This window comes from Equus przewalskii, chromosome 1, assembly GCF_037783145.1.
Source record: "Equus przewalskii isolate Varuska chromosome 1, EquPr2, whole genome shotgun sequence".
NCBI classification, from domain to species: Eukaryota; Metazoa; Chordata; class Mammalia; order Perissodactyla; family Equidae; genus Equus; species Equus przewalskii.
Genome location: NC_091831.1, coordinates 42469468 through 42493868, shown reverse-complemented (window position 1 = coordinate 42493868; position 24401 = coordinate 42469468). Strand labels below are relative to the sequence as shown.

Sequence of the window (24401 nt, the reverse complement as noted above, 5' to 3'; positions counted from 1 at the left end):
AACTTTCAAGTATTAAGTCTGTAGTTTTATAATGTTAAGGTAGGTGAGCCTTTTTAAACATGAAAAGTTGATTGTCTTGACTATATAAAACTTTAAAAATTTTACATGATGTAAAACAGTGGTAAGCAACATTTTTAAAAATCAACAATAAACCAGGAAATGAAAACAATTCTGAAGTTATGGTAGAAAATTTTAATAAATTTTTGTCATCTGAGTTTTTAGCAATATCTATCATTATTTCCTTTGGGGATATTATGCCATCTCTTAATAGTCTTGCAAAATAAACAGTAGCAAGTATAGTCAATCTGGGAATGTGAAGGAGGAATGAATATTATTCACTCTTTCAATTTCACGAGTGTGCAACTTGTGCAATAGCACAGGGCCCAAGCTTAGGAGATTCCTATACTTGCTTCAATACTATGCTGTCAATGTCTTGAAATTTTTAACAATTTTTGGAAAAGGAGCCCTGGATTTTCATTTTGCACTGGGACCTGCAAATTACGTACTGGCCCTGCATTTGTTGTCCGATAAACTGCCTATCTATAAAGCAGTAAGTTTTGTGCCAAAGAAGAAATACCAAGACGCTTAAGAAATAGCTCCAGTTCTGAAAAGTTTATAGTCTAGAAGTCAAAATAAGTTTAGTAGCCAGATTATAATAAACCATAGTAGAAAATGACACTCATGGTAGAGATGAAGCTCCAGAGGAGGGAGAGGTTACTCCTCAGTGCAATGAGGTCAGTATCTGCGGAAAAGGAAGCTTTTAGATGGATCTAAAAAGAACAGAGAGATCTGAACACAGATGGTGAGGAAAAAGGCAACAGAGGCAGTATACTGTGTAAAAACACAGGGACTGCCCAGGCACATGGAATCCTTTGGTTTGCCTGGGGCAAGAAGAAACCAAGGTGAGACAGCAGGCTGGCATTGCACTATGGGAGGGTCTTGAATATGCAGCTAATGAGGCTGTACATAATTCAACAGGAATTGTGAGCCACTGAAGGGTTACGGAGAGAACCAGCTGGTCACAGCCATGATTTAGGAAGATTCAAGCTGGCCCTAGGCAATGAGGTCATTGTGTCACCTCTCTGGACTCTGAGTCCAGTACTACATTCAGAAATGATGTGGACTTGATATTTTACAGAGTGGCCAAATGAAAAGTGACATCAAAGTCACAGCCCTCCTCTTTTGTATTCAACCCATTAAACTTTACCCGCTCTAAGCTAACCAATAAGAAATGTGCACGCACTCTGGCAAACCGACTTTTACTGTTGAAAGTTTGAATTGTCAGAATTGATAACACAAATTTAGGCAACTCTGAGAATAATATAAAAATAACAATATATTCAGGGTCAATGAAAAGAAAAGCAAAAACACAATGAGACATGTCCATTCCCTCAAATGGTTCTTCTTAAAAAATTTTTTTGTTCGAGTCATGCAAGACAGCATTGGCATTCATTCCATTTCCTTGGGAGGACAAATTTATGGAAGCTAAAACCAACATCATAAGTGCCTAGCGCTTAGGCACATCAGACAAATAATGGGCTTTGTCTAGAAGTAAGCATTTCATTGATTACTAACTGGAATCTTTCTTTATTAGGGCTGCATCAGAAAAAATCAATAACTTATGCTTTAAATAATGGCTTAAAAATGAGTATTCATTCTCTTTGTCTCTCCCTCTCCATAACATTCACATACACACACAACTATCTCTCTATATACATCTATCAATGTATATATTAACACATACATCTCAACATATATACATAAATATATATATATATATATATATATATATATCAACACACACCCACGGCACCTGAATAATTTAATTTCCTTGCAAATTATATTAAACTCCAAACAGAAATTTACATTTCCACCTCTCCTAAATGTTTCACTCAATGACAGTGAAGAAAAAAACCAACACCGTCCTGATACAGTAGCATTTTAATATCTTATTGTTTGGCATCTAATTAGAATTTTATTGTCCCTTCAGAAGGAATATGAAGAAAAAATTTTGTGTGGAAATTAAAAATGTATAAACAATGAATCATAATCAAAATAAATTAATCCCAATAAATACCCAAGTAAGGATTATTGAAATTACATCTTAAGAAAATTCAGTAGGTATCTATTAAGATGTAGCACTGAAACAAAATGTGAATTTCATTTTTTAGCTCCATTTAAACTATTTTTCACCAAAAATGAAAATACAAAATGAAAAGGCTAGTTTAATATTCTAGCTCTCAAAAATGAAATCTCAATTGGTGTTACACTCATTCCCCTTTAGCTCACATAATCTATGCCTCGCTGCTTAATGATGGCTCTATTTTCAAAAGAAAATGATACAAAATAACTACTTTTTGAAACAAAGTCATCAGAGTTGCCAATATTCTTTTTAATTCTACAATAATACATTTCTTCAAAATAAAATAAGCTTAGAGAAAAAGAAATGCATTTCAGTGAATATCAGTGTATTTCTAAGAAATGAAAAGCTGGGTTTTTATTCCAATTTCCATGCTATATTGAGTTATTATGATAATATATAGCATCAAGAAAAGAAAAGCTTTTGCTATTTCAAAACTGTAACATAAAATGAATTTAATTTGGGAAATTAAACTGAGGATTAAAGGATAATAAGCTTCTCGGAACTTTTCCATCTTAGTCATCTGACCTTTAATATGGAACCTCACATAAGAGATGATTCAGTCTTATACCTTGGGTTGCTTTAGAAGAGGTACCATAAATATATTAGCTGATACACACTAGTCAGAGATGGACTCAATATCTTTTTTTGTTCAGGCAAATTGTCATTTGTTTCTCTGAGCTGCACTCTTCTACAAGAGAATGTTGAATGAAACTGAAGTTCTGGCTTAACCACATATGAAAATTGGCACTAGAAATAGAAAGAAGTCAGACCAAAGTCATGCACTTTTGCAAATTTGTAGGCTATTAAGGCTGAGATAAAAGCAAAAAGTCTTCCTTGTGCTGCCTTTCGGAGAAGAGAGTTGAAAAGACAGTAAGTGCTCTCAGAAGGAGAAAAGAAAGCATCCCACCTTTTTAAAAATTCCATATACTCGGTATGCTTGATCAGTCCTGTCCTCATCATTATTGTTTGAAAACATTGTCGATCAATGGCCCAGAGTTTCACATTTACAAGAGCTGGAGAAAAAGAAAAAGAAAACAAACAAGGAAAAATTAATTAGACAATTCAACTGTGAACTATATCATACAAAAGAGATGAGTTATTTGTGAGAAGTATGAAAATGATTAACCTTCATTGAAAGCTAAGATCATAATGCCATTCTGTTTCATTAAGAAGGCAAGTATTCTTACAGGCAAAATATGCTTCATAATTTTCCATACTCATATTATTGTCCAAGAGAAAGGTTCCTGTTGCTGTTATGTCCTTAAAGGATGAGAATGCCTAAGTACACACATTGAAAATATTTAGTAATTCCAAGACCATATATGAAGAAAATTGAATGAAAAGAAAGAGAGGTTCATAAGTATTAACACTCCCTGGTAATTATCCAGAATGGTGTTAATGACTCATATGATCACATTTTAATTGCAAAAAGTAGAGGTGAAAATTCAAGTTTCAGGTTTCGGGACAAATTTAATATAATAGAAATGATAATTCCACAAGAATTTCTACACAAAGCTCATTTTACAAATCGTAACCTGTGCCCAAATTTACCCTATGAAGTTATATTAGGTATGTTTGTTGAATTTTAATTTCTACTCTTACCTACCACTGTCTTTGACAGTGAATAATTAAGTATTAAGACTGAATACCACAGAATTTCACCATTTGATCTATTAAGCACATGACTAAAAGACAAGTTTTAGAAAAGAAAGCTGTAATAGTGCAACAGAACAATATATCAAGATAAACTTATGTTTTAAAAGAAGAGTGCACTAAAAATCTTGGTAATTGAATCTGTGTGATGGGCATACAAGAGGGTTATTTTACTATGCTCTATTGTTATGTGTATTTGCAAATTTTCACAATAGAATTTTTTTTTTTTTTAAATAAGATTAGCCCTGAGTTAACATCTGCCGCCAATCCTCCTCTTTTTGCTCAGGAAGACTGGCCCTGAGTTAACATCCGTGCCCATCTTCCTCTTGAAAATATTTTAAGTTAACACATGAACTAAGAAAGCCAATTCATACATCATACCCATGGGATATGGGGTAGAGAAGGGCTATTCAGAGGTTTTAGAAAGATCAGTGAATGGGGCCAGGATATAGTTTAATGAGCCAAAAACAGAGAAAGATGGAAGAATACAATTCTCTCTTCTTCATAGGTCTCAGACTAAGTTCAGTGAATGCAATAGATCGATATTTTAAATCCTTACAAGAAAAACCCCAAAATTTTCTATATTCATTATCATTCTTAATGTTTCTTAGGTACTTCCAGTATAGAAATGCCTCCCTCCAAAGGACAAATTAGGATACATCAACCGAGTTTGTTATTTTAAAAATAGGGGCAATAAAAATAGTTGTACTATTACATACATATATGTTTAAAATGCACCTCAAAGGAATGATTAGAAGCAGAATATCTAAGAGAAGTAAAGTATACACATATTTTAAGACTTTGCCCAGCAGAAAGTCTTCACGATGTATAATCCTAGCAGCAATATACGAAGGTTTCTCTTACAGGCTGTTAAACAGAGAGATGATCACAGTGACAGATGAGAAAGACTAATCTAGAAGGGGCATAAATTGGATTCAGACACACAAGTCAAGCAGAATACAGACCAACACTGGTGTTGCCAAATAACAACTTATGGAAAAACCATAGGGCAGAGTGGTAATATGATGAAAGTTTTGTGTGAGGAAAATTGTTCTGCTAATATGTTGTATGCACAGTTTCAAACAAGGATTGATGAGCACAGAGGACCAAGCAGAGGCCACAGTAATTCAGGAGTCAAGAGAGGAGGGACTTAATGAATATGGCAGCAATGGGAGTAAGAGAAAAGGCTTGGCAGTTCTGCGTGTTGTGTGTGTGTGGGGTGTGTGTGTGTGTGTGTGTGTTTGAGACCAAACATTTTATGTCTGAGTTCAAACTTCAAGGCCAGCCTCCGTCACTGGTTCCTCCTGATGAACAACCTTCTATTGTGTGAACAACTACGGCTTTTACTACCTGTGTCACTCATTGACACTTAGCACATGTTACCAATATGGTTAATTATCTCTGCTGTGTCTGCTGTATCATGTTTCCACAAATAAATCTGCACATTCCCTCAGAGAAGAGTCCTTGTCTCACTTCTTATAAGCTCCCCTCACTCAGGGTATTATTTTTTCATTTGATAAGCATTGGGTATATTTGTTAACTAATGTAATTTCTGTACATGAAGTTCTCCTGTAAGAAAAACAAAGTAAGCATAGGTGGACTCTAATGTCACATTAAAATGTCTAAACTGAATTTTAGATATCATAATCCATGTCTACTGAGATGAATAATCTCTAAACCAATGGCTGTTGAAAAATGATCTCTCAAATTAAGTTTACAGAATTCAATATTTTCATTTATGTTCTGATTCTCGTTTACGTGGACTATTGAAATGTCTCTAAGTAAAACTGTGTTTCATATATTTTGCATGATAATGTGCATGGCTTGATGAGATTGCAAATTTGCCCATGACCTTGGGTAAGGTGCCAAAACCTTTTTTATATTCAGCCAATAGACTTAACTAGTCAAGTCAGCATTTTACAGGTGGGCAAGCATGACTGATAATCACCTTGACTTGTTATCAAAAATGTGGTTATATTAGAGTTATGATTAACACCTTGCTTCTTAAACAGTCTGCTGGAGGATAAGTCTGTTGCTTCCATAACTTAAAGAGACCATTCAAAGAATAAAAATGAAACTCTTTTAAATGGTGTATTAATCTCTGCAGGGAACAAGCACTTAGCAAATAAAATTCCTGTGATTTTTCACAATGATTATTGTTGTTGAACGTTTGAGTCTGAAGGGTATAAAGCAGAGAAATTGTTAGGGAGAGATTTTCATTTTTGTTCAAGTTATCTAAAATTCTCTGCTGAAACATTTATCATTTTTTTCAGGTTAAGACTACATTGAAAATATGTAAGTTCAGTGGAACTTATTCAGTGAAAATATGTATTTTCAGTGGAAAATATGTAAGTTTCCATTCTTCTGACATCTCTAAGTGCATGAGTACATTAAGAACACCTTCAACATAGGCAATGGTTGGCCTTTGTGTAGGGGATACCAAGATTAGAGAGGAAGGAGCCACAAAATAAGAGACCACAAAGCTGGGTTTGGCTTAAATTCTTCTACCGGGGAATTCATCTGCTGTCCAATTCAAATTTTGGAATTATATTGAGAAAGCATATGTGGGCATAAAGCACTTATAGACTCAAATATTTATTCAGCCCATATTTACTGTACACCAATATAGCCAACACTGGTGCTATACGTAAAGGATAGAAAACAAATTTACAGTTCCTGCCCTCAAGAAACGTGTGATCCAGCACAGAGGCTGACAAACTATCAGCCACGCCAAATCCAGCCCATGGTTGGTTTCTGTATGGGCCACTAGCTAAGAATGGGTTTTGTATTTTTAAATGATTGAAAAATTTAAAAAGAAGAATATTTCGTGACACATGAAAATTATACGAAACAAATTTTAGTGTCCATAAAAGTCTTATTGGAACACAATTACGCTCATTCATTTACATATTGTTTCTGGCTGAATTGAGTAATTTTGACAGAGACTATATGAACCATAAAGCCTAAAATATTACTATCTGGCCCTTTACAGAAATCACTTGCTGACTCCTGGTCTAGTATAAAAGAACAACAAATAAAGAGTAAGTGGCTAGCAGGGAGCAAGTATCTGGGGCTGTGAATACACAGAAAAGATATCACAGACTCCCTGTGGGGAGGAACTAACAAGGGATGATTAAAGAAGCCTTTGGGCTGGCCTGGTGGCACAGTGGTTAAGTTCGTGTGCTCTGCTGTGGCGGCCCAGGGTTTTGCTGGTTCAGATCCCGGGCGCGGACATGGCACCACTCGTCAGGCCACGTTGAGGCGGCGTCCCACATGCCACTACTAGAAGGACCTGCAACCAAGATATACAACCATGTACCAGGAGGGATTTGGGGAGATAAAGCAGGAAAAAAAAAAGAAGGCTTTCCAGAAGAGACTCATCTAAGTCAGGGTTCTTCACCTGATGCTGTGGACTGAATGTTTGTGTCTCCCACACATTCAAAAGCTAAAGTCCTAATCCCAAATGACATGGTATTCTGAGGTGAGGCCTTTCGTTCTGGTACCAATTCCAGTGTGGAAAGGGCAGATCTCCACACCAACAATCAATTCTCAGGACACCAGCTGGGTGTTCTATAATTCATATCAATTCTGACACTATCTACCAATGGAAAGCATCAGATTCCACAGGGTAAGTGTTCAGTCCTACAAGACTATGCCCTCCCAACTCCACTTCAGACGCCACTCACAAGCCCAGGTTGGTACCTGTACTTCTGCTCAGCTTGCTATAAATCAGAGGTTCCCAAGACCCCCTTCTTGGTTCAATTAATTTGCTAGAGTAGCTCATAGAACTCGGAGAAACATTTTACTTACTAGATTATTGGCTTATTATAAAAGGATATAACTCAGGAACAGCCAGAGGATGGAAGAGATGCATAGGGCAAGGTATGAGGAAAGGACATGGAGCTCCCATGCCCTCTCCAGGTGCACCACTCTCCCAGCACTTTCCAAGCCCAGTCCTTAGGGTTTTTATGGATGTTTCACATTATAGGCATGATTGATTAAATCATTGGTTGGTGGCAACTGATTAACACAGCAAGAGACATCTTTGTTGCTCTCAACACTTAGGAAATTCCAAGGGTCTTAGGAGCTGTGTGCAAGAAACAGGGACTAGGACCAAATATATATTTCTTATTATAAATCACAATATCACAGGAGGTAATTAGGCCTAGATGAGGTCGTGAGGATGGAGCCCACATGATGGGATCAATGTCCTCATAAAAAGAGGAGGAGACACACGTGCTTTCTGTGTGCACACACCAAGAAAAGGCCTTGTGACAAACATAACCAGGGAAGAGAGTCCTCACCAAGAACCCAACCATACTGGCACCCTGACCTAAAACTTCAAGGCTCCACAACTGTGAGAATAAATGTTGATTAAGCCACCTGGACTATGGTACATGTTGTAGCCCCCTGAACTGAGACACCTGGGATCCATGAAGCCCCAAGGAGTCTGTGGATGGAACTCAAGGGATTTGTGAATGTGAGGTGGGAAAAAAAAATCTTTATTTTTACTAGCCTGTCACTGAAATTTAGCATTTCTTTCTATGGTAAGTGCAGGCAACAAATCGCAGTAGTGCTTTGCCACCAATAGAAACCATGTCTATTTTCACATCATCCTACGTTTGCTGCAGATATCTTAAATCTAATTTACACTCATCATTACTTTGAAATTATGGTAGTTACCAGACCTGCCTCTAGATCTTGTTTTCAATATGTTTTTATTACAATTAATTATTAAATGTTTTATCATTGTATTTCAATATAAATGATTTCCTTTGTAATCCTACATATTTTATGCTTTTAAAAACATTATTCTTAGAGGGGTCCATATTCATCATCAGAGTGACAAATAGGTCCATGACACCCATAAGATTAAGAGGGCCTGCTGTAAGCAAGTCCTGGAGCAAGGATTAGGTCAGAGAAAGGGGCAGTGGGAGTGGTAAAAGGCAGGACTGATATTTAGCTGGTCTGCATTCATAGAGGCATGCAAACTGTTAAGAAGTAAATAATACTTATTTAGTAAACAGCCACTTGCCTGATTTCCCTGACTATTCCTGGCCCTCCACCCGGGATTACCTAGGATCCCATGGTTCAGCAAATAGAGTTAACACTGAGCTCAGCAGGGGCCTTCCAGACCTTGCTCCAGAACTAAGTCTTCCAAAGGAGTAGCTAGATAATTTTAAGGTTTCTCCCATCACCACTATCACCCCAAGGACTTTCCGGGAAGAGGAGTCTGGTTCACATGTGTAATGAAGAAAAGGCGATTCTTGGAAACTGCAAGTGGTCCAGGGAGGCTGAGGTGCTGAGTGAGGCAGGAGGTAGTCAGAGGTGAAACTGAAGAGATAAGGAAAACACAAATGGTGCTTGTATCCCTACTGCAGAGTTAGGACTTGGTCCTGAGGTCAGTGAGGAGAGGGCACTGAAGGTTTAAAGTAGGTGATTCACTTCAGAAAGATCATGTTAGCAGTAGCCTAATAGTTCACTGGAGGAGAACAGGACTAGGGGGAGCAAGAGAGAGACAGAGGCAGGGATAGAAAGAGAGATAGAGACAAAAAGAAAGAGAGAGAGAGATAGAGTTAGGCATAGAGAGTTAGAGAGAGAGCTATCAGCAGGCTCTTGTAATTATCCAAGTGGGTGGACTCTGGCAGTGGCAATGAAGCTAGAGAGATGAATGAATTTGAAAGGTATCAAAGATCTTGAATAGACAGGACGCGTCAGGGAGAGAGAATTTGACCCTAACACCCAACTTTGCAGCCTGGAAATAAAATAACGAAATAAGGAATGCTCTATTCTTATTAATCAAAAGTACAGATGGCAAGTGTATTTGCAAACAACTGCCATTTTTTAAGTGTAAGAACCATGCACATCATAAACTAACCTAATGACTTATACTGAGCAAATAAGCTTATAATTTTCTTTTCTTTTCTATTATAAATATATCATTATACTTCAAACTACGTTTTCATAGTTTTTGAACTATGTTTGCCATAATATAGAAGTCTAATTATCTTAACATTCTGGAATCATTTGTTTCAATAGATATTTGCACTCTAGAAATAAATGTGTTAGGTTGCTGTAAGTGGCATGACAAACACTCAGACAACTTTGGGAATGTTAAGAAGGCCAAGATGAAAAGTCACAAAAATTATCAAGTGTCAGCCAAATAAGTTTTATGTTTTGGGGACAATATTCCCGTTTACAAAAGTTGATCAACAAGCTATACAAACGGCCAATAAGACATGAAAAGATGCTCAACACCATCAAACATTAGGGAGATGAAAATCAAAACCACAATGAGATGACACTTTACCCCCATTAGGATGGCTATGTTCAAAGAAGAAAATAACAAATGTTGGTAAGTTTGTGAAGAAATTAGAACACTTGTACATTACTAGTGGGAACATGAAATGGTATAAACACTATGGAAAATGGTATTCCATTTTGACACTGTGGAAAATGGTAATCCCCAGTGTAGACACTATGGACAATGAAAAGGGGCTCCTCAAAAATTTAAACAAAGAATTAGCATGTGATACAGCAATTCCACTTCTATTCCACTTCAATTCCACTTCAATTCCACAAGAATTGAAAGCAGGGATACAAACAGTTATTTGTACACTAATTTTCACAGCAGCAATATTCACAATAGTCAAAAGGTTAAAACAACCCAAATGTCCTTTGAAGGATGGATAAATAAAATGTGGTATATACAAACAATGGAATATTAGTCCGCCTTAAAACAGGAATGAAAATCTGACACATGCTACATCATGGGTAAACACTGAAATTGTTTTACAAAGTGAAATAAACCAGACACAGAAGGACAAGTATTATATGATTCCATTCATATGAGGTGTCTAGGATAGTCAAATTCATGGAGACAAAATGTAGAACAGTGGTTACTAGGGACGGGGGTGGGGGCAGGGATAATGGGGAGTTATTTTTTAACAAGTACAGAGTCTCAGTTTGAGATGATGAAAGATTTCTTCAGGCGGATAGTGATGATGGCTGCATAACAATATGACGGTACTTAATGTCACTGAATTGCACACTTAAAATAGTTAGAATGATAAATTTTGTTATGTATATTTTACCACAATAAAGAAAAAGTTGATCAGATGTATCTACTTGTTTAGATAGCTAAATACCTTCATGCTTTGTTTTGTTTTTATTTTCCATAAGGCTCTCACCAATATTTAAAAAAGAAATCAGTACCTAGCATTTCCAAGGCAGAGTTCAAATTCTACAGACAGCACTGGTAACATTTCCCAGGTCTTCCCAGCCTCCTCTCCAGCCTTCAGCCTGCCCCAAGTGCTCCATATTAAAGCTTATTTTACTCCATGTCTTTGCTCATGATGGTTAACCTCATGACTTCAACCTAGAATGACTTTCTACACACGTCTTCTAAAACTCACTCATCCTTGTAACGTTCAGCTCAAAGTTATTTTTCTATATTTTTTCCCTTTTCAGACCTTTCCGGACCAAACTTTTTATAAGACTGTTTATATTTTCCTAGCCTTTGATAATTTTAAATATGCACTGTCCAATATGATAGCCATTGGCCAAATATAGCTATTGAGTAGTTGAAATGAGGCTAGTGGGAATTGAAATGTGCTATACGTGTAAATTACACTCAAGATTTGGAAGACTTTGTATGAAAAAAGAACATAAACTATCTTATGAATAATTTTATATTGATTACATGTTACAATGATAATATTTTGGATATACTGGGTTAAATAAAAATGGACTATTAAAATTATACCTGTTCCCTTTTACTTTGTTAATGTAACCACCAGAAAATTTGAAATTACATATATCTCTCACATTATATTTTTATTGGTCAGTGCTGCTGTAGAAGAGCAATACTCGTAATACATAATCATTTCTTCACATGCTTTTCTTATTCCCCGGGATGGCATAAAGTAAGACCTCATCAAGTATTTTCTAAATTGAATTTTGTGTGTGTGCCAAATATTTTGTCTAAATAAAATCTGTCTCTATTCTTCTACTTCATTGGAAAATCACCATGGTCTCTCATAATCTTTATTAGAAGAGAACTGGTTTCCAATTTGAGGCATCTTTCCCTGGCAGCAAAACATTAGTTGAGTTTTCTGACAAGGATTCCAGACTAACTTATTCTTCCGTAAGTCAGCCCCTGTTCTCCAGGGAACATTCTCAGATAGTAGGCGGGTCTTATTGGAAACTTTCTGCTGATCCGTATATTCTGTCTAAATAGAGTAGAAGCTTTTGAGGGCTTAGTGCAGGAGGAAGGACAAGGAAAGGTGTCATTAGCTCACTCTCCTACTTCACCTTCAACATTAAAGAGCGCCAGCTCATACCATAAGGTACTTCATTATATACTCAAGGAATTCCAGAAGTTTATTTTACCTCCCCCACATTTCTGGATGCTTGAATCATCTGTGATCACTCAGATACTTAGTGTGACAGAATCAGAGGCTTGGAAGAGACCTTGAGGGGGTCCATGAAGCCCACAACTGCTACCCAACATTATTAAGGCATATGTTAGCCTAAAGCCAAATTCCAACTGCCGGAACATTCTGAGACAAATGTTTCATAATTAGAAAAGGCCATTGGCTGTTTACAGTGCATCTGGAGTGTCCATTGTGCAAACTGCCTCACTGTTAGTATGGGGGTTATATTTTAACCTTTCATGCTTAGGAAAGTTATCACTTTAATGATGTATCTATTCTATGAAGAGGATGGATGGTAAAATTGAACACTGCAGGTAAGAATAATCATTATTATAAGCTTAATAGTGGAAAAATTACTATCACTCTTGTCATGATGGTCATCTCTTTGAAAGGATGTGATGTAGCGTGCTGCCCTGTAATGAAGCCAATAGAAATGAAACAGTTGTTTCTCTAAATTCTGCTTGACTTCATACCTTGTACAATGTAACTGGTAAGGCCAAGCGGTGACTTTTTGAAAATACTGAAATACTAACCAACATAATGATTTTAAAATTTAAATTTACTTTCAAATGCTAAGGATATTGGAAGAGCCAAACGGATGGTGATGTATTTTAGCACAGATATAATAAATAATGGACATTATTTTGGGTACTATTATTGAACATTTACTATATGATATGATAAGAATTTTACATTTGTTACATCTATTTAACCTATATTAGTCCTATAAGTTATTACTACCCCGTTTCTATAAATATGGAAGTTGAGGCTGAGAGAGGCTAAGTTACTGCCCAGGTCACATATGTAATAATTAGAGGAGTCAGTCACATTCTGCCTCCAAAGCCTAGGTTCTTTTTCATAATACAGTGCTTCTGAAACTGGGGTAAGAATATGTGCTTTCCTCACTCCATTTTTCTGACCCACTTCACCACCCTACTCATCATCATTAAATACTCAGAAACCACAGGACCAAAATGGAATATAAATTTGACTTCAATAATTGAGGTGGGGAGGATTTCTTGAAACTAAAACAGAAGTGGGCCACAAATTTTACCCAAAATCTTAGTGTAATGAGAGACTTCAAAGATATTTTACACCTAGGCAGGCTCCTGGTGACAACCTTCTACCCAACCTCTCCCTCTTGGCTCTCAAGACCACATCATGCCCAGCATGCTCCTCTTCCCAACCTTCAGAGTGACCAGGAGCCACCTCTGTCTTTAGGTGGCCTTCAGTGAAAAAGCTCAAGAAGTATTGTGCTTCATTCTACGGGCTCCAATTTTTATGCACGGTAACTCTCAGTGGAGTTCAAGAAGTCATTTTTAACAGTTAAAGCCGTGTGAACCATCTTGAGTCTAGTTGACAGCAGTCACCAAGGGCAGCAGAGATAAATGTGTATGAGTACTCAAGTGTGCCAGAGTAAATTCCACTCGTGCAGAACTTTAACCATGTCTCCCTTCTTCTTGACCAAAGTCCATAAACACTAAAAACTAAGTGCTAATTAGTAACAGGTTCTGGGGATGTAAAACCAGGCTGTGGGAGCAGGGAATTCCCTCAGCATCCCAGTCTTTCTCCTTGCAGTCCTTGTTTACAACAATATGCTGTCTTGTCTTACATCTGTTAAACCAAAGTGCAATTATTTAGAAACCTGTGGACACTTAGCTTTATAAAATGTTGGTAGTGGGGCCTGAGGGTTGGAAGCAGGGTGTAGGAATGAGCAAACAACAAACAAATAAACCTCAGGTCATCTGAAACAACTTGGCATGAAGCAAAGGTCAGGTATGTTACAAAAAAGAGCAGGAAGAAGCGAGGAAGGAGCCTCAAGGAAATAAGTGGCTTTCTGCGTACTGAGATATAAATTAAGGACCAAGAGTGAAAGCAGGAGCCAGAAGACCCACAGATAATAACAGAGTTGTGAAGACTAAAATGCTACAAATTCTGCGTAGCAAAGAATAGTAAAGATCACACAATCGCTTGTGAGCTACTTACAGAAAAACACAGTTAAGAAAAATCTCGTTACTCCAATCAGTCCTTCAAGATTGATCTTCCTAAAGCACTATCCTAATCCTGTCACTCTAGGCATAAAACATTCAATGGCCCTCAACTGCCTATAAATAAAGCAAAACTTCTCCATCCTTGCATTTAATCCATATTCAGTTCAAAGTACTTTTTAACTTCCTCTCTCACAATCCCTTAGACATACTTTTTTTTTTTAGATTTTTTTTTTAATTATTTTCCTTTTTCTCCCCAAAGCCCCCCAGTGCATAGTTGTCTATTCTTCATTGTGGGTCCTTCTAGTTGTGGCATGTGGGCCGCTGCCTCAGCGTGGTTTGATGAGCAGTGCCATGTCCGCGCCCAGGATTCGAACCAACGAAACACTGGGCCGCCTGCAGCGGAGCACGTGAACTTAACCACTCAGCCACGGGGCCAGCCCCCCTTAGACATACTTTTTATTTCATCCAATGATGCTAATGTCCATTTTCCAAATATACCCTTCCTTTCCTTGCCTCGAGGTCTTTGCTCCAATTATCTTCCTCTACTTATGACAATCTTGGTAGCCCTTCAAGACCCAGTTCAAAGACTACTTTCTCCATGAAGACTTTCTAATTGCTCCCAGCTAAACTTTCTCTCTTTCTAAACTTTTACGACCTTCCGATTGTGCCTCCTTTATGGATTTTATCACACTGCCTTACTTCAGAATTTTTCATGGGCCACAGTACTCGACAAATGTTTTAGGGAAAATAAGTGACTAGGTTACAAAGGGGGAAACAATCTGTGAAAAAGATGAAGAAACTGAGGATATACTGTCTGGATAAGAGAAACAGAAAACTCAATAACTGTCCTAAGGATTTGATGAGTTTATTAGACTTCAAGTAAATTCAATGGCACTTTTTACACTAGAATTAAGAGCTAGCCTGAAATCAAGAGTTGGGAGACATTTATTACAAACATTCTACAGGCATTCTTTGAGACTTTACTATGTGCCAGGAACCATGCTAGGCACTGGTGATACAAAGATAAGATACAGACCTTGTTCTCAAGTACCTTGCTGTTCAAAGATAACTTTTTGTAATTTTTATTTACGCACTCACTTCTTTCTTTATTATTCCATCTTAAGTTAATAGACTTAATTTTTCCACCTCAAGCCAAATTTGGAATCAATCCACCACATAATATTTCTGATGGATTAAGAGGCAATTCTCTCTGGCTTGTCAAGGACAGAACTAAACTAGGAATTAGAAATTATAGGGTTGGTGATTCAGGCTCAATGTAAAGACAAAAGGAATACAGCAAAGGCTGAATCTTGCACTAAGAAGCTTTCCATCATAAGAAGAACTCCAGTAGACCACCTGATACAATAGTGGGGAAAGGATTCCTGAATCAGATGGGAAATTTCATTGGATCAGCTCAAAAGAGCAGCTGAACCATAAGATTCCACAGTAGCTAAAGGATCAGTGCAGAGAGGAATGAGTCACAGATCCACATGACTGAGTGAATGATGATAGTTATTTTGAGGTAACATCCCCCTGTATGGGGCATTGTACCAAAAGGATGATGATCTAGTGACAGACCTATGTCAGACAACCAGATATCTAGAAAAAAGGTGATATCATTTGTTGACTTTGGTGAAGGAAATAGCGTCTCATCCAATGTTTTATGCACAAATTTAAAGAGTCAGGAATGCAAAAGAAGTAAAAACACCGGAGTCTGGCCTGTGTGAGTATCTTCCCTGTACCACTCAGGAGCTGTGTGGTCTTGGGCAAGTAATTTAAGCTGTCACTAGTCTATTTTAGGAAACTGAGAGAACAACATATCCCTCATGGAACTGTTCTCAGATATGAATGCAATAACTTATGGTAGATACTCAGCACGATACCTGGCATCTAAAATGTTATTCACTCATGGATGTCCTTTAATGATGTGACCATATTATAAATACATAGGAAACAAAGAACAAATACACGCTAACCTGCAGGATACTGACAACGAATTCTGAGAGAGTTAAAAAAGAAAGAACAAAAGTTTAGAGCAGTCATGAAGTTGGCTCACTACCTCAGAATAATGGAAAGAAACATCACCTGGTGAATTGCATACAGGTTTAAACAGGCTTCGAGGTTAAGAGGGAAATTAGGTAAAGACTGAGTGTGTGTCAATTTGGTGACAAAGACAAGAGAGCTGGCTTACAGCAGCACAGAGCTCTTTGAAGGCTCAAGAAGTGTGTCTCGTACATCTTTTTATCCCTAGTGCACTGTGTCCCTGGTTACTGGCATATGGTAAGGGCCAATAGATATTTGCTGAATGAAGAACTCATACATATTCCTGCCTGGCACTTTTAGATATAAACGTCTCCCAACAAGTCATTGGTGGATAGTTCTTAATTCTATTATAAACAGGTCTTACAGAATTTAATTGAAGTCAAAGCTCAGAAAAATTCTAGAATTGAAAATTATTAAACAGATGCTTTGTGATCCTTTAGAAAAGGAAACAGGCTGGGTGGCCAATCTACTTTAATGAGATTCATTTTCAGTGGGCTCTTAAATATGTAGAGCGTCCACATCACATCAGTGAGGCTCCAAACATGGCACATTAGGGGCTTCCATCACAAGCTTCAGTCTCTGGCAAGTGACTGAGATGGTTCGGCTGACAGCCTTCTTATGGTGACACAATTTTCTGCAGGCTGGCACATTTTGAACAGTGTGCCTAATTCAAAAGTATTAGTACATGTTTGGTAAATGTCATTGCACATCTGTGTCTAACAACAGATTTTAAGTCTTGAATCTCATTAAGGCAATGGTACCACACCTGTAAGTCCTTTTGTCAGTTGGATGGGCTGCTTCCCTAAACACCACACCAAGATGTTGAAAACATATGCTTACATACTTGCTGAAATCCCAATAAACATCTGTAAAAAGTCTTACTAATAACTTTTCCTTGTGCATTGAACTATGTGACTTCAACTCAGAAATATTATTAAATTTGGTCTCTCCAAGGAAGAGGTTTCCCTTTTCCCAGTCAGTTCTTATATCATACTGTTTCTCTTTCTGCAAACTGTGTGTCTATATGCCAGAAGCCATATATTTGATGTGTTCTTAATTAATCCTATTCCTTGAGGGGAAAAAATGAAGCATTGAGATTATATGTCTATTAGCCCCTCCTGCATCTTCCCTGCAGAGCTCACTGTTGATGTGCTTTAGAAGTTTCCATTTTTGTTGTGTGACTCCACATCACCTTAGTGCATTGCCACCTTAAGGCTAGACTCAACAGGTATAATTTATGACCACTTTCAATTCCTCACATAAATATGAAAACCAATGCTTCTGTCTAGGTCCCATTAACAAAGTATATGACACAGCTGGTTAAAAGAAACAGATGCAATATGACTTCCCATTTATTTTCTAGACTATACTAGGGTTTGGAATAGAAATGTCCCCTTTGGGCCCATCTCTTCTTTAGTAAATTATATATAATTCTCTAAGTTTGGCAGAATTCTGGAAAAAATCATGAGGAAAGGAAGATCTCTAACCATCTCCTCCTCTGGCAGATCAAGTAGATGACATCAAGAAATGTCAAGTGAGCTCAGCTGTTTTATATTTTCAAAATTGTCTACTTTTGGCATATTATGAGAATGCCATTTTCCTTCTTGTGTTTTTTTTTAAATCTGGAAGACACATAGTGTTGCAAGGAAAACTGATTATTCAACAATTAGAAAAATGAGCTTTAATTGACCTGAATGCAGTGGCTGGTTGTGTTCTTATGCAGTAAGGAAACTGAGAGTTCTTATATTTACAAAGATGAAAGAAGCAGTATCATCTTTGTTTTACAGCAGGATCACTGGTTTCTTCAGGACAAAAAAGATCAGGATTTCTAGAAAGACAATCCTCTGCTTAAAGACATTAAACATAACCCCTTTTTCTTTCACTAAGCGTCATTTTCACACAATGGCACCAATTACCAACGCACCAAAGTGATATTCAAAGTGCAACCTAGCCACCCAATGACTTGCCCTTGGTCAGCATAATTGTGCTAACTCCTTCAGCAAATAATGGCAGACCTAGCATCGTCTATTCTTTGCTTACATCGTTTAAGGATGTATATTTGCTACAAGGTGGTGAAGACTGGTGGAATATATGTAGCAGCGTTGCTTCTAAACTCTTGAGCTGGACCTCAGCTAAGGCTTGCATGGGTGTGTTGTTGTCTGCCAGCAGTATCTCTTCCTTGTGTAACCACTATGCTGGGGAATTCACGCCCAGTGCCCCATCCCTACGTATTCCTCCTTCCCGCCTTTCTGAGTATGTGATCAATCAAGCTGCATTTTTACTTAAGCTTGTCTGAGTCTGGTCTTTGGCTGGAGCCCCAGAACTAGTCCTGAACGCCTTACAAATTGCTAATTCGGGCATGATCACTGGGCTCTAACCTACAGGTTCGGAACGTAGAAAGGAGATTAAACTCTGAAATCATTGTCATTTCAATGGAAGTTTATGGTTTTCAGAGGGTTTCATATATACGGTTCTAATTCTTTTTGAAACAATACTTAGATAAGACAAGTTATAATTCCATTTTGTCAGTAGGAAAAAAAACAAAAAAAAACAAGGTGCAGAGAGATTAAGTGATTTTACAAAGATTATCCAGAAAGATGCTGATGGCTACAAAGTTCATCTTCCAAAGGAATTTCAAGGGCATTCTCAATGTATCACGTAATTTTAATTACAATGACCAAAAATAAATCAACATGGTACTCATTTAAGATTTATATTTTCCAAATTATAAATTTGGAATGCATGACCTTTATAAAAAGTAGATTATTTCAAAGGTAAACTGTCTAATAACTGACACATTTCTAGAAATCTTAAGCAGTCCGGTTGACCGGATCTAATTCTTGAAGTGGTTAAGGATTTCAAGACACTGAGTAGAATCATTAGGAAGCACTGATAAATAAAGAAAAAAAAAAAAGTATTAAAGTCATAAGTGAGGTTTGAATGTGATGTTATTTGTTCCACAAATAAATATTTAGGAAATACTAACTGCCAAGTACTGCAGATGTGATAACAAACAATACATACACATGTCTTGTCTTCTAGGAGCTTATGATGACTCAGTGGAGGAGAGAACAATAAACCAAAAGCTGCCAATAGCTGTTGCATAACCCATGTGCAACAAGTGGTGAGTGCCAGGCTCACCAGGCAGGTTCACAAGGTACATGGGGAGCGGCTACCAGGAGCATCTAACCCAACCCTAGGGGTGAGGAAAGAGTTCCCCGAGGAAGAAGTACTTACAGTGAGCCCTAGACGGGGACAATTGGTCCAAAGGCAGAAAGCAACGACTGGTCAAATTTTTGCTGTTAACAAGTTAGCAAAACCTTACTTTACTTTACAACTTTAAAAATAAAAAATTCTATTTCTTTCGTTTCATTTAGCTCCATCTCCAGAACAGACACTCTTTACTCAGCTTAAGGACATAAACTCCTAAAACACACACAAGGCCTCTCTACCGCTTACCACTCAGTTCAGAAACAACAAATCCACACCCCGCCCCCCCCGGGCCCCGCCAGTTGCTGTACTACCAAATTTGATAGAATCTAGCCAGGACTTTAGTAGATCTTGGGCAGAATTAATGAAATATAACAACTTCTCCACCTTCTCTGACTTCACTGATATGGTTCATGCCATTCTGAAAATCCAGATCTCTAACAATTACCCTGACAATAGCACCAAGTACAGACTTCAGGCTTCTAGGGATTTCAAGTCTATCTTCTTTCCATTTCAAGTTCTATTTCAAATCTATTTTCTTAGGGACAACTAATACAACCTGCACTGAGGATGTAGCAAAGCATGAGAAATGGAGACCATTCAGCTTAGGCTCCATAACCCATGTGCAACAACTGGATTTGTTGTTGTTAGTGCCATGGAGTCAATTCTGACTTAATAACCCTGTGTACAGAAGAGCAGAATCCTGCCCGGCTTTTTTTGTGCCATCCTCTCCTCTTCCAGTGCTGTATCAGACAATGCTCCGCTGCTATTCATGGGGTTTCCATGGCCAGTTTTAGGAAGTGGGTGGCCAGGTCCTTCTTTCTAATCTGTTTAGTCTGAAACCCCTACTGAAACCTGTCCATCATGGATGACCCTGCTGGTATTCAAAATACTGGTGACGTAGCTTTCAGCATCACAGCAACATGTATCCGCCACAATATAACAACTGACAGATGGGTAATGTGGGTCCCTGACCAGGAAATGAATCTAGGATGCAAAAGTAAGAGTGCCAAATCTTAACCACTAGACCACCAGGGCTTGCTACAGATACACGATTACCTTGTAAAGATAAAACAGCGTTATCATCTTAAGATAACTATCAGTATATTTATCTATATTAGCTGAATGAGATGTCCCCTAGTCACTGACAAAAGTAGCAATATGTGCTTTCTTAACCATGCTAAGTTCTCATCAATTTGGTTTTCTGTATTTAAACATGGCATGAGTGTGTTATGTCTGCTCAAATGCAAACATATATTGGACATGGCTTTAGGTTGACAGTAGCCATCAGCTGGAGTACAACGCAGTTCATTGTGTAAAATTTAGAATGCTGAGTGGGGAGATAACAGAACTAGCCTCAATCTTTAATGTTGTTCATATCTTGTTTCCACTTAGTACTGCCAAGCAGAAATTTGACACCTTTATTGTAAATCAATAATACAATAGACAGACATTGATCTGCTACAAGTTGCATTTAAGTAGGAAGCCAGGAATATCTTTTAGGATTCAAATTTCCCCTTTTGAGTTTTTTACTGGCTCTTTCAGCTTTCCTGGCCAGTATTTTTATGCAAATGTTTTCCTTTTCTCATTTTTCCAAACAGGAAACAGTAACAAAGAGAAACAAAAACATGTCATGGTAGAAGTGGAGAGATATTTATGCAAAGGACAAAAACTTGGTAACTAAAGACCAGAGTTTGTCTCAAAAACCCCACTGCTCCTCCCCTCCCATTTCAAGCACTGGTTTACCACTCACCTAGCATCATAGTCAATTTTTTTAGGGCATTAATGACCCATACCACAAAGAAACAAAGGAGAAATTTCTGATGACGACATGATATTGTTCCAAATGCTTTTTATATAAAAATAATCAAATTACAATTTTATGGCTTCAGAAGGAAAAAAGAATAACCCCCATGAGCAATCCCAATTCTAAAAAATGTGAAGAGTATTTCTTTTAATTAGTCCTGGTCTTCACACTAATTGCTCTCCTGCCACAAGTTAGCCTTTTTCCATCAATAACATCTTGTCTTTTCAATAATAAAAAGGGAAATGAGAGGCAAAAAGAATGTAACATTTTATTCCAAAAGCTATGACCACTTTTAAAGCTAAATTAATGGCAGTCTAATTGACACTAATGAAACTATACAGTCAGAGCTAGGCTTAGGAAATTGTTTCTTATTTCATCAGGGAAAGAAGTTCAAGACTATAATCGTATTGTCAGGTGAATGCCTGAATAAAACATGTGGGATAAGGATAGCTTACTAGAAGTAGATAAGGCAGACATTCCCCCATAATCTATTACAAGCTCTGGGGTGCAATCATAGTTCAATCAGTCTGCTCCAATAACTAACAAAGCAACAATCATTTCAGGACTTATGCCAAACATAAAATACACTGGCAGTGGTTTTTAAAAATTATTCCAATTTCTTTAGAAATGTCGCAAGATACAACTATTCATTCTTCCTGACAGGTAGAAATTTTTCTGTTTCTGTATTTTTTTCACTTTGAAAAAGACAACCAACCTATGCTTCCAGTTTAAAAACATCAGAGCACACACCAGCTGATGCTGACAATCAGATGGGAGTGCCACACACACCCAGGCTTCACTGAAATACCATGGAGGGAAGGACATTCCATGGGTAATTTTCAAGAAAGCTACTCATCTCCACAATCACAGACACAATCACTTTACAAGGCAAGGAGAGAAAGAGGAGTTGAAGGACACCATCCTGCATGCACAGCATGCATTTAATCTTTTCTACGCTTCCACTAAGAGACTCTGTGGGGCAGCCAACGGAATGATTGCTGTGGAGATGGGGAAGTCAGAAGCCTGTCAAAGGGCAGCCTTAGCCAGAGCAGGGGAAAAACACATCAGACAACTGAGCCAGGCAGGCCTTTCACAAGCAGACGGTCAGAAGTAGCAACCTAATATAATGAAATGTCAAAAGGGATGGAGAAAGAGTTAACCAAGATGACAAGGGGGCAAACAGCAGAGCCAATCGTTTCCAAAGAATTAGCCACTTTGGGAAATAGTGTTAATTCAGTCGTCTCATCCTGTTGCAAGAAACTATGTTCCTATTTTTAAGACTGTGGCTTGTTTTCAGTAAAACTCAAGTTCACGTCACAGATATTTTGACTCAGTTATAAACTGTCTCATTTGCAAAACAAAGAAACTGGCCTTTTTAAGGAAGCCTCTACAACAAAGTATAATTTATAATTTCATTCAAATAGTGTGCCATTCCAGAAGAAGTAAGGCAGCGGTTCTCAAACTTTCCAGGTGGTTGAATCACATAGAAGGCTTTTTAAACAAATTGCTGTGCCCCACCCCCGATAAGTCTTAGTTAGGGCCCAGATTTACATACCTAATAATTCCTGTGTGGTGCTGATGGATGCTGCTGGTTCAGGCACCACATTTTCAGAACCAGTGGTCTAAGAAACAGGAATGATCACAAACACTTCCGTGCCCAGGCTTATAACTGAACCATGAGACATAAAAACAAAGAGAGTAGCTTACTTATACACTTTAATCCTTTTTCTACAGATTCTAAACCTGTAGGACAAATCAGGAGGCAATTTAATTGAGGTAGAATACTGATTTTTTTTTCTAAAATAGATTATTTTCTATTAGTAAGAGTCTTAGATCAGTGCTTTGCAAACTTACATGTATATAAGAATTGCCTGGTGACCTTGTCAAAATGCAGATTCTGATTCTATAGGTCTGGAGTGGGCCTTTAACCTTTCTAACAGGTGCCCAGATGATACCAATGCTGCCAGTCCAAGGACCTGCCTTTCAGCAGCCAAGTCTTACTTACTGTCGCATAATGAGAAGACAGAGTGAGGACTCAGGAGTCAAGTTGCCTGGATACAAGTCCAAGCTCTGTCACTTACTAGCTGTGTGATTTGGGCAAGTTCCTTAACCTCTCTGTGGCTCAGTTTCATCTGTAAAATTAGATTAGTCAGAGTACCTACCTCACACAGTGTTGTGAGGATTAAAAAAGTCAGTATGTGCATAGTGGTTGGCACAGGGTATGTATTCAGCAAACATTACCGGTATATCAGAGAAAGGGAGCTGATTTGCTTTTATTAAACCTAGTTAAATATTTGCTTTTTACATTTTCTTTACAAGTGCTTAAAGTTAAGCAGTTATTGCTTAGGATGGGAAGTAAGGGTCTAATAAAATTAAATATTTGATTTGACAGAATTCTTAGTCTGTCTGCTGGTTGCTATTGCACTGTTTATATTTCTTAAGGCTATATATAAAACAAACCTGTCCTTGAAGCTTTCAATTAATTTTTTTTCCTGCATTCAAGGTAGTATTGAACTGAGTCCTGTGTGTGGAGGGGGTTCTGATGACAGGAAAAAATATACAAGGATTTTGCCCAATGTTGCAGACATAAGTGGTGGTGAATGTTCACATATAACTACTGTCTTGTTTTGTTTGTAGAATGGAATGACTGGAACTTCTAACTCCTTCCACTACTGAGTTTTCTTAAGGGCAATAGTTCTAACAGACACACAGAAACATACTTTCTTCCTCCTCTTCGCTGGCCCCTCCAGTACAGAGTAGTGCTAATTCCAGCTGTGACTACTTAAGAGTCCCTGTACTGGCCTTTGTTTTTTAATGGTGAACACAAAGTTCTGGTGAATTAGAAAGAACTGAATGAATATTTATGAAATGAGAAAAACAATAATTTTCCATTAACAATCTAAAGAGATTTTCAGGGACCCAAACCACTGTTATTATGACTGCACATTTTGCAATGCCTGCCTGCTTCCAAATGTCAGCAGAGGAAGACGTTTTTGTGAGGCTGTCAACATTTTATTGAAAGGGTAATCTGGGATAATTGTGGAGGCCTGAAACTGCACCTGCTATAATTTCACTCTTGGCTTTGGGGAAACTGCCTCCTTTAAAATGACAACATAACA

The 24401-nt window shown here is 37.7% G+C and overlaps 1 protein-coding gene across 3 annotated transcripts in view; it reads right to left on the bottom strand.

Annotated features, from left to right (window-relative positions):
* Window positions 1–24401, bottom strand: part of PRKG1 (protein kinase cGMP-dependent 1) — a 1115575-nt gene that overhangs the window by 439991 nt on the left and 651183 nt on the right. For 2 of the 3 annotated variants that reach the window (XM_070562421.1, XM_070562430.1), the window contains one exon: window positions 3051–3156. In XM_070562421.1, the coding sequence (XP_070418522.1) occupies window positions 3051–3156 (106 nt within the window). Of the gene's footprint in view, window positions 1–3050; window positions 3157–22837; window positions 22952–24401 lie in introns of all 3 variants that reach the window. The other variant, XM_070562440.1, reaches the window with a different exon arrangement.